The sequence below is a fragment of the Helianthus annuus genome, chromosome 10 (assembly GCF_002127325.2).
Source record: "Helianthus annuus cultivar XRQ/B chromosome 10, HanXRQr2.0-SUNRISE, whole genome shotgun sequence".
Taxonomy (NCBI): Eukaryota; Viridiplantae; Streptophyta; class Magnoliopsida; order Asterales; family Asteraceae; genus Helianthus; species Helianthus annuus.
Genome location: NC_035442.2, coordinates 55,527,426 through 55,539,486, shown reverse-complemented (window position 1 = coordinate 55,539,486; position 12,061 = coordinate 55,527,426). Strand labels below are relative to the sequence as shown.

The window sequence follows — 12,061 nt, the reverse complement described above, 5'->3', positions numbered from 1 at the left end:
TCTTAGCGGTAAGTGGTTTCTTAGACTGTGCCTTACGAACAAATATTCCTTCCTCAGTGTCTGCTGAGTATCTCGAGGAATTTGATTGAGATGAGGTTCCCTTATCTTTTGGTGAATTATCTAGTTGACCGATAGATGTCCGAAATTCTTTGCTTACCCATACTGTAAATTAACAAATAGTCAAATAACACAAAAAAACATAATCACACTAACACGTATAGTCAAAATTGTCGACTTTGCGACTATCCGATTTTATATATTTTAGTAGTATGCATCCGTACACACTGATTATCTTACAAAGGTTTTATTTTAAGTTATGTTACAAGATTTATATTATTTATTATTTTATTATTATTAAACAAACACACCACACAACCACAAACTGTCCCCATCAGCTGGCACTTCAGAAACGACGTTCCCTCTCGTCGTATTTCCAGGAGATCTGTTCTCCCACTTCCCGGATTCTATTTCCTGCATCTATCAGCTCCTCGCCATAGTGGCGGAGTTCAGCCAAATTCTCATTGCTCATTGGTGGGTTTGGCGCAGGCTCCGGGTCGAATTGAGGGAAAAAGGTGTTAGGGTTATTCAAAAGGTTCTGAAATTGCCAGTCAGTGGTCCACCATTCTTCCAGCTCTCCTTGTAGAGGTTGGGGTTGACAATGGGATCTGGGATAGCAGGCTCCAAATCTACTGGGAGTTGGGATTCAACCGGGTAATAGAAAAAGTCTTCATCGGCAGGTCCGATGAGGTCACTAAGAGCCAGTTTATGATCTAGCTCCTCCCAGGGTGGCATTTCCTGGGCTTGCCCAGAACTTTCCCCAATCTCTATTCCTTTTCCCTTATCCTTGGGATCCTCAACCTTTTTAACTTTTGCTTTCCGTATCGTTGGTCTTTTCCTACGCACACGCCTCCAGCCTACAAACCTTCTTCTCTTTTTCACCTTTGGTTTATCCTGGGGTTGGGCCCGGAATACCATTGGCTCTTCCATATCAGCCTGGTAGCCTGTGAGAGTGTCGGTAGTATCCATGTCTGTGGTATGGATAGTAAAGTTTTGAAGGGCTTTTGATAGTTCGTTCATCCTGTTAGCATACATGAAGAAACACACAAAATTCTAAGTTAAAATTTTGTAACTAAAATTTCACAGAATCACAGAATGGCAATCAGAAAAGTTAAGTATTTTTAAATACTTAATTGGCTTAAATTAGTGGCTCTGATACCACCTTTTTCTGTCACGGCCCCCGTCCCGGTTTAACCCGGTCTAGGAGCCGTGGGACAGAAACCCGTGGTATTTATTATCCGATCTGGCAGCGGAAGTTTTTAACAGGATCTTTAAACTTGAAAATGCCCGATTATTTTATTTCATAACTTGGGACGAACCCCGTAATTTACAATAGAGGAATTTCACGAGGAAATTCCCTGGTTTACAAAACATGTTTATTTATTTAACTGAGCCACTACTTCAAGCTTTTTGAGTGCTCCATAGCACTTTTCCTTGATTCACAGTAGGTCACCTGAAACATGTTTTGAAAAGATTTTTATCAGCGGGGAAATACTGGTGGGTCATTCAAATTTGATAAAACGACACATAGCTATTTATTACAGCATAAGAGCGATTACAATGGCTTCTATCTTATTTTTATCTGGCGCCGTGTCACACCCTAGTGACGATGGTCATACCACTATTGGGTCCTTTCACCCAAGTAGTGATGATTATCACTGTTAGGTTGATGAACCTAACCGTGAGAAATTAGTATTGTGCACAATACCCCACTAGCCAGTGATTCAAGATAACTACGACTTAATCCCTGTAATTATAACTTTGAAAATAATTTTAATTATTGTAAAAATACTTTTGATAAAAGAGAATGACTCACATTGCATGTTTAAACGGGTAGAGTTTAGCCTACTGATAAGTCTGATAACCTAATTTAAACAACAATGCACACGAACTAGGTCAGTAACTTATACAGCATTTACGATAACTCACGAGATGCAAACCCTCACAACGAATGACAAAGTGCAATACTTAAACATCCATCGGATAGTTTCAATCGATCGGACATTGAATCGTAATAGCGATCGAGTTAATACCCTGTATCGTGGCAGCGTTTCAATACCTTAAAACTTCGAATTTAGGCAGTATACTTCGTTTTCGATTGAAATTTTCGAGCACAGGTGAATATCCCATGCACAGGCTACTTATAGCCAAAATTTGAGTTTTACGCGGCACGCGTAAGACTTAATAAGAGCTTACGCGGCCCGCGTGGCCACCTAGTCTACTTGTAGGGCTGCGGTGTCACGAGTAGGTTTGCCAAATGGTCAATACGTGGCCCGGAAAGCTTATCCGGTCAACTCTGCTTTGACGCGGCCCGCGTAAGCCTAGGCTTACTCTTACGCGGCCCGCGTGAAACCCAGAAATCTTGATTTCTGGGTTTTCATGCATGTTAGGGTTTCAGGGGTCCGGGTTTTCACGTACGAGTCTTTTAGGGGCATTTTTGCAGTCTTTACAGTAAACGAGCCGAGTCGAGCCGAACTAGACCCAGCTCGAGCTCGGCTCGAACTTGATTCGAGCTGGCTCGGCTCGAGATCGAATTTCAAATCGAGCTGAGATTTGAGGCTCGAGCTCGACTCGATTAGAATTCGAGCTAGCTCGGCTCGGCTCGATCTAGCTCGAACTAACAAAAAATCGCAAAATTTACTACTTAAAAAGCCCTTAAAATGAATTTCTTCATAGACTAAGGGCCATAATTGCCATTTAATTTAACCATATGGCTAAATATGCAAGTATAAATAGTTAATTCACTTTGTACATTTTGTTTACCTTCTTTTATAGGGGGGATACTCCCTTAGTTTTTGTTTTCTAAGCGATGTGGGACAAAACAAATGAAGGATGTAAACCTTATCGAGGTAGCTCACGAGCTCGCGAGCCGAGCCAGACCAAGCTCGAGCTCGGCTCGTTTACAAATTGAGCCGAGCCGAGCTGGCTCATTAACAACCGAGCCAATTTCGAGCCGAGCTTTCTTCGAGCTTTTTTCGAGCGAGTTTCGAGCGAGCTGCGAGCCAAGAGTTTTTTGAACACCCCTGTGTCAGTATCTTCTATTACTGCGGGAAATAATTTGACTACAGATGCTACAAAATTCTATCCCATGTCTGCATAATGACTTCCAAAAGGTAATGCCAAATGTAAACTCTAATATTCATCTCTAGCCATGATTATTTGAAGGGTAAAAAGTTAAAAAAAAAAAAAGTAATGATCACCTATTCATAAAAAAATTTGCAGGCAGACCCCCTTTGAATCCGCCAATACTCTCCTTTGTCACGTTGGCGCCAAACTCAAACCTCAAAAAGTCGTCGGTTTCTTGTCCATAGATCTGTTCGAAGAAGGATGAAATTCATCATGAAACACCATACTATCGATGATCGATACTTATTCTACATTCGTTGTTGGATCTGTGAAGGAAACGCCATCGGTGCCACCTTCTAAACCCTAACTCCTCTAACGGCGACGTCAGTCTGTCCCCGCTACCAAAGGCATCAAGCTGCGGTTCTTTACTGAAAACTCATCCATAGTTGCGATCTACCCGTTGAGCTCCCAGGCGCCTGATATATAACAGTGTGCTTGGTGCTGGTTGTCACCGACGTTACCTCTCTCTGGAAGCTCACTTTAACTATCAATGCGTTTTGGGTAAAATATAAGTTTTTATATGCTTCATTTTCACTTTTTGAGTTCATACAGACAATAATCTTTGCATATATCATTATTTAGATGTAACCTACAAAAACAACGGAACCTTGTACTGTCCATATGGTATCTTCCTTTTCAAAATTTTATTGTTTACCTTCTTTAAATTAAACATTACCAAAGCCTTGATTAAAATTTGAAAAAAAAACACAATCAATCGATGTCTTCAGCAAGTAACAAACATATACTCAAAAGAATTTGAGAAAAAACCACAATCAGTCGATGTCTTCAGCAAGTAACAAACCTATACTCAAAAGAAAGCAACCATACATGCATCAAGTTCATTCAGTTTGACATAAGACCACCACACATGAAACCTAAACTCAGTTAAGAAACCCTAGACTGTCAATTAAAAGGAATGTGCTAAGCAAAACTCACCTGAACAACAAATTAAAGGTCCTGATAGCCTGCAAATTGGAAGCCCTCTACAACATTTGAAATCCTAGATCGAAAATCGTGAAACCCATTGCTGCGAAATCTGTTCTAATCTCCTCAATTCTCATCTGAGGAAAAAGTTAAGGAGGCATTTGAAGATGATAGGAGAAGAGGGAACACGTCGGAAGACACGTGGAAGCTGAGAGGGAAAAAGGGGGATCGATGAAAGCACCGACTTTGTGCTTTAAGTTTATAAGGTAATATATATAGAGTGGGAGTTGTGTGGAAAGTCTATTTTTCCTAGAAAGTCTAGGAAGCAATAGTATATTGAGATGTGTCATGGATGTATTTTAACTAGAAGGGCAAACATGCAATTTCATATATTTATTTTATTTTTGGTAATTATCTCAAATAACTATTTTTTGCGTGATCATATGTGTAACCGATTACATGCATGATTTTCGGGATTATAGTTTTTTTTTAATCCAAATCTATTCCAAATATCAAGAACACGAAACACATATCTATATATTATAATTTCGATCATTCTATTCTTCACCAGCATCGTTCTTATTCAATATTAGCATCGTTCTTATTCAATATTATTTCAGTCTGAAAAATCATGGCTTCGAACACACTTGCTGATGGTGGAGATGGTAATTACAGTTACTTTTGTAGTCTTTTGTGTTGTTTATTATCATGTTTCTGCAAAATAGTCAGTTTGTTCTTGATGCTGTGTTTTAACAGCCAGAGGTGTTGAGGTTTTAGTGTTCAGTGATTCTATAAGGTGACCGATGTTTTTCTAATCTGGAGGTTAATTTTTTTTTTCTTAAGATATTTCATGGTGTGTTTTAAAATCCATATTTGTAATTTATGTGCCAAACTATCATCTTTGTTATTGGTGTTGTGTTTTAATAGTCAAACAGGTTCAGGTTTTTTGTGTTTTAACGGTAATGTGTTTTACCATTTATGTGTTTTAACAGATCTTGAGGTTGTAGTCAACGGTTTTTATAATTTCATTGAATGGTGTGTTTAAATAGTAATGTGTTTTAACAGTTATTGAGGTTGAAGTCAATGTTTTTTATAGTTCCATATTGAATGTTGTGTTTTAACAGTAATGTGTTTTACCAGTTTTGTGTTCTGTTATAGTTTCTTATTGAATGATGTGTTTTAACAGTAATGTGTTTTACTAGTTATGTGTTTCAACAGATGTTGAGGTTGTGCCAAACCATTATCTTGTTATTGGTGTTGTGTTTTAACAGTCATACAGGTTCAGGTTTTTTGTGTTTATTGATTCACATAAGTGGGCTGATGGTTTGTAGTCCGAAGATCACCCTTTTCTTAGATAGTGAATGGTGTGTTTTAACTTCCATATTTGTAGTTTTTTGTTCTGTTTATTTAAACTCTTTCTGAGAAAACATCAGCTTGTTATATGTGATATGTTTTAACAGTTATTGAGTTTGAAGTCAATGTTTTTTATAGTTTCACCTTGTATGATGTGTTTTAACAGTAATGTGTTTTACAATTTATGTGTTTTAACAGATATTGAGGTTGTTGTCAACGTTTTTTATAGTATCATTGAATCGGTGTGTTTTAAATTGCATTATTTTGTTTTAGATATGTGTTTTATGCTCATTTTTTGTCATGTGTTATAGATGCACCTAATTACCAATTACGTGGTGTGGAACAAGTCTCTCCAAACACTGGAACAAAGAGATATATTCTAAATTCACCCTCTTCATTGACGCCAGCAGAGGGCATGTTATTCGACACAGTTGATGACGCGTATAACTTTTATAAAACTGACGCAGAAGCGGGAGGTTGGACTGTAAGGAAGGGCACACAGCACGAGAACCGTGGTATTGTTATAAACAAGTACTTTTTTGTTCAAAGGAGGGTCAAAAAGACTTTCGACCGGTCGATACTTTAGTTGAACAGCCGTCTGATAGTTGAGTACGTAGGGTACCATCCAAAAGGATCGGATGCCAAGTTGCGATCAGAATAAAGCTTACCGATGCTAAGAAGTATTTGCTGTATCATTTTATAGAGGCGCACAACCATGATTTTGTGCATGAAGAAGATTTACATCTTCTCAAGGAAAACAGGGGTATTAATCCTGCACACGAAGAGATGATAAACAAGATGTCGCATCTCAACATTGGTCTTGTTCGTGCATTTAACATTATGAAGGAAGTGTATGGTGGGTTCGACAAAGTCGGTGCGACCAAAGTCGATTTTAAAATTTTAAGAAAGAATTAAATCTTTTTATCGGAGAGTTTGATGCGGAAATGTTTGTCAAGCGCCTGATGAGGAAAAAGGAGTTTTTACCGAACTTCTCTTGTGAATATGAAACGACAGACGAAGGTGTGTTGAAGTGCATTTTTTGGGCCGACGAGGATATGAAGAGGAATTATTATATGTTTGGGGACGTTATATCATTTGATTCTACCGTGACAAGCGTAACAAGTAACGATGAGTTTAATTTTTTATATATTCAATGTGTTTTAAAACTTACTGTTTTATAAATACATTATGATCTATTGTCATCCCTGATTGTGTGTTTTTTTTTCAGGTATAACATGATGTTTGTCCCTTTCACTGGGATTGATAATCATAATAGGAATGTGACACTTGGTGCTGCAATTCTCGGTTCTGAAACGGCAGAGACGTATAGCTGGTTACTTAGGGCTATCAAGAACGCATATGGGTACGCGCCTCCCGTAATCGTTACTGACCAAGACCCTGCGATGAAAAGGGCTATAGCGGATGTTTGGCCTGAGTCGAGGCATCGGTTATGTATGTGGCATATCATGGATAAACTCACTACAAAGGTCTGTTTTTTATATGACAGGGTTTTCTTTTTTTACATGTGTGTTTTTTACTGTGTTTTAATTTTTTTTGTCATACATGCTACAATATTCCCATAGGTCGGGGCTGCCCTGTGTTCAAATACAGATTTCAGGAAAAGATTGTCTGCAGCTGTTTGGACTGATTCTCTATTGCCCGAAACGTTTGAGGCTGAATGGTCAGGTATTTTAAATGATTTCGGTTTAACCGACCATGAATGGTTGACGTATATATACAGGCTACGTGAATCATGGATTCCAGCTTACTATCGCGAAGAAGAAATGTCTGGTCTTATGCGGACATCATCTAGGTCCGAAAGCGAGAATCACTTTTTGGCAAGATTAGCAATCCAAAGTGCACGTTGGTTGAATTTCTTAGCTACTTCGACACGGCTATTGAAGCGCAAAGGAACGAGCATCGAAAAAACGATCATGACACTCGATACACCAACCTTGGAGAGCGAAGTGATTTTGTTCTCGAGAAGCAAGCAGCTCAGATATATACCAGAACTATATTTTTGGATGTTCAACTCGAGATTCAACATGCTATTCATCGTTGTACTGGTGTCAGATTAGATCACGTCGATGATTTCATTAAGTTTTTTTATAAAGGATCTCGATCAGCCATGTTCTTCGTTCTTCAAGGTGACATTTTGTTTTACTTTATGTATACATTATTTTAATTTTCCATTGTTTTATATGAACTGTGTTTTATGGATATTAAATGTTACAGGTTATGATACGCGAGGAGGATGTTACTGTTAAGTGTATCTGCAACAGGTTTGAGCAGTTTGGATTGTTGTGCAGTCACATTTTTTGCGTGTTACGGATTCTTGATGTAAGGAAATTTCCGAAACAATATATATTGAGGCGTTGGACGCGTGAAGCTGTTCCAAATACTTCCCCCGGGTCCATTCTTACGGATGGTGGAGATCCAGATCATAGTGAGGAGGTTAACCGTTGTGTTCGTGAGATTAGTCACGCAACTGAGTATGTTGTGAACAAGTTGATTTCAAAATTTGATAAGTTGTCTGATTTTCGTGATCATATCAAGGAGTTTATGTCAGTCGCTGATGAAGCTCAAATAAATGCACCTCCCAAGACACGACGTAATCGATTTGCTGAACTGCTAGGAGTTGCTCCAGAGAGCACGGCCACTATCCGTGTTCCAGTTGGTACCAGGTTCAAGGGTTGTGGTTCTCATAAACGCCTTAAATCTCAAAAGGAGCGAGCCATAAGTCAGTCTGGAAGTAAACCTCGTCAATGTTCATTACGTAAAAAATACGGTCATAACAGAGTAACGTGTTGGAAATACACCGTGGCTGTGCCTGAGGCAGGTGCTTCGCGGAATGCTGAAGGTAATGAAGATATAATTCGCGAAGGAGATGCTGCTACAGTTGTTGAAGGTGATGGTCCTGGATCGAACGATGCTGATGATGTGTTTTACACATCTGGAAACGATGCAGATATGGATGATGAGAACATGGCAGAGTAGGATCTTTTTTATCAAAATTTTAAGTCTGCTGTTGAACTATTCAATTTTCTGTTTTATTTTTCTCGTATGTTTGTTTTGGATGTGTTTTTGTTGATTTTAAGACTTCTTGGATTCGACATTTTATGTTATTGTTGCTTTGTGTTTTATGTTAATTTGTAAAAAAAAAGTGTTTTAACTGTGTTTAAACTATAAAGTGTTGATGAAATAGATAGGCTGGTTTCCAGATCACAGTATTTCAACTGTGTTTAAAGTATTAACTGTGTTCCAAATAAACCATCAGCCTGTTATATGTAATGTGTTTTAACAATTATTGTGTTTAAAGATTAAAACGTGGTTTAAGTTCATGAGAATCCATCAGCCTGTTATATGTAATGTGTTTTAACAGATATTCGAAGCTGAAGTCAATGTTTTTTATACTTTCATTGAATGATGTGTTTTATTGTTCATTATTTTGTTTTATCCCATGGTTATTACTTTATTAGCATGCAGGTTTTGGTATACAGTTTATTTTGTAAAGCTATTAAAGTGTTTTAACTTTGTTTAAAGTATAGAGACTTGATGAAATAGATAGGCTGGTTACCATATCACAGTATTTGCACGATGTATATAGGCTGTGTTTTAAGAGGTCATACAACTGTATGTCTTATGTAGATCGAAAATCAGTAACATTATCGACATAAATTCACAATGTTAAAGAGGTTCAAACTGTTATACTTGACAGTTTTATCGACAGGAAACACAAAAAAAAAAAAGATAACTGAACCCACTGAACATATTCTAATTTTTAAATTCCAAAAGATAACTGAACAAAATGTTAAAACTGTTTTTTTAGAACATCCCACTTTACTTCAACAAACTACCGCCAACGAAGTGTTTTACGAGAACATCCCATTTTAAGTTACTTATCCAATCTTTCAAGGATTGCGTCATAGGCTTTTGCTTCTAGCCTCTTTTTTTCATCGGCAGACAACTTGTTATATCTAGCAACCTCAGCTTTAACAAAACCTCTGTACTCGTTTGCTTCACTTAGGAGCATCTTCGTAATGTACTTACGCCTGAGATCATCAATTTCTTTGCACTGCTTGTATGAAATCTCATCCGCATCAATGCACTCGTTTGAGAATCCGCATTCCCAACCTTTTCCAGTTACGCCCTTGTATGTTTCCATATGGCGCATCAGGAAAACGCCACAATCGATTACATTATTTTTTGTACGCCATGGCATCTCCAATCATACCGGCTCAACTTTACCGATCACCCTGCCCGCTGGATGTCCATTTTTTCCAAGTACACTGATAAAGCATCACGCTGCATGATAAACAATTTAATCAGATTGTGTTTTAAACTAAATTCATGTAAATGCACACCGTAATTAACAAAGGGATTAATTTAAAGTTCTGACTCAGTGTGTTTTAAGTTCATAATACCGTTATTAGGTAGTGGCACAATACACTGTGTTTTAAAGTACTAATAGTGCTGACAACGTAGCATTCATTATCAATGTGTTTTAACATCAAATTTTTAAATTCTAATGTAGTGTGTTTTTAGTTAATATTATTTGTTATTATGTTTTGTCACATTACACTGTGTTTTAAAGTATTAATAGTGCTGATAACGTATCATTCATTATCAATTGTGTTTTAACATAAAACTTTATAGTTCTGATGAAGTGGGTTTTAAGGTAATATCATTCAGTATCAATTGTGTTTTAACATCAAACATTATATATCTTTATGAACTATTTTAAACATTTTGCAGTTTGTTAATTGTGTTATAACAAAGGTGTAATCGAATGGCATGCATTTCTATAACAAAGGACGTTTGTAGTTTATATATAGAGGGGCGTACCAATTTTTCCGGCCGTTTTTTGTATTTGGCTTGCATTGAGATATCCTTAGCGCTGTTGTCCAAAACCTCTACCTTCATGTCCCTTAAATTAAAACATACACAATAGAAATGAGCGTCGTGTAAGAATGGTACAAAGATGAGCGACTGGTCAGGTATCTTTTTCACATCAGCAGAAACTAAAACCGGTTCCATGTTGTCTGCGAATGTTTTTGCCCTCGATTTTGCATTTTTTATGTAGTCTTCTTCATTCTGCATTTTTAAAGTGATTGCGTTAAACAATATTACTAAAGTTGTAAACTCAAATTTTCAATTTCATTATGATCAGCCTTTCCAACATATTTACTGAACAGAACAGGTGTGCGATGCTCCCCTTTTGCTTGAATTTTTCATCATAATTCAACAAATCCGCCCATGCGCTTATTACCAATATGTGCACTTCGATTCCCGGCAATAATGATTCGAGTGGAGATCTCATAACCGGCACTCCTCTCTTAGTTCTAAACACAACATCCCTAATGTATACAAATGTGTTTTAATAAATGTGTTATAATATATTCATCAGAATCAGTTTCAAATATTGTGTGAAAATATTTTGTAGAAACATTCGTATTTTAAATGGAATTTTTATAACATACCACATTGAACCCCAGGCTGAAAACATGTATGAGCTGACGGAGAACTCAGCGTTTTCAAGCTTTGCCTTAACCTCTACTGCCCGCTTCACGTATGGAGACCTTAGAGCATCGGTCAACTCTGTTTGTCTTTCCGGTCTTACTTTCCGCTTTCCAAGGTCCAACTCGTGTATAAGCTGCCCACGTCTAATCGTATATTCATATTCCTCATGTGTTTTTTGGGAGATCGGTGTGACGACGAGTGCGGGCTGCTCCATTACTTCAACCTGAGTCGTCTATGCGGGTTGCTCAATTACTGCAAGCTGAGTCGTCTGTGTGGTTGTCTTGTCAACCGTCTTACATATCTCTTCTACCAATGAAGGTGTCCACTGCGACAACTGTGACATATCCAAATTCTCCTTATTTGCCTCTTTTTCCGGTGTTTTATCCGTAGGAGTTTGTGGTTGTGCAGTTGTCGTACACGTCGATCCAACCTTTTTCAGCTTCTCAGTCCACAATGTGTGTACTTCCTTTATTTTCTCACTTTGGGGGTACAATTGGAAACCTTCTGTAAAAGTGTCGTTAATCCTTTTTACACATTCGTCGAATTGATTCAAGAACACTTCCAACATTCCCGCATGTACCTGATTTACATCATACACACTTTATCATTGTCTTATTTCCCAATATGCAATGTGTTTTTACCAGATTGAAAATGTGTTTTACCAATCATTATTTGTTTTCTTTTTTATTTCAATGCTTATTGTGTTTTACCTATCAGCATTGTGTTTTAGCAATCAGAATGTGTATCAAATGTTCAGTGTGCTATTTCCCAATCTTCAATGTGTTTTACCATTCTGAAAGTGTTTTACCATTTTAAAAATGATATTTACCAATCATTATTTGTTTTTTTTCATCATTATTGTGTTTTACCAATCAGAATTGTGTTTTACCAATCAGAATGTGTAACAAAGGTTCAGCGTGATATTTTCCCAATCTTCAATGTGTTTTACTATTACCAAAATGTGCGTTTTGGTATTCAGAATGTGTTTTAAGGTGTTACATGTGCCACATCTCAAAAAAAAATTATTTTTAAGTAATTTCTTATTTCAATTTAAATGTTTTTCACTTATGTTTGTGTTTAG

The 12,061-nt window shown here is 37.3% G+C and overlaps 1 protein-coding gene across 1 annotated transcript; it reads left to right on the top strand.

Annotated features, from left to right (window-relative positions):
• Positions 1 to 4,738: 4,738 nt before the first annotated feature.
• LOC110881247 (protein FAR1-RELATED SEQUENCE 3-like) lies at positions 4,739 to 8,457 on the top strand. The gene is made up of 7 exons (XM_022129567.1): positions 4,739 to 4,772; positions 5,772 to 5,936; positions 6,164 to 6,311; positions 6,689 to 6,947; positions 7,044 to 7,273; positions 7,342 to 7,528; positions 7,696 to 8,457. The coding sequence occupies exons 1-7, from the start codon at positions 4,739 to 4,741 to the stop codon at positions 8,455 to 8,457; spliced, it is 1,785 nt and encodes a 594-aa protein (XP_021985259.1).
• Positions 8,458 to 12,061: the final 3,604 nt, after the last annotated feature.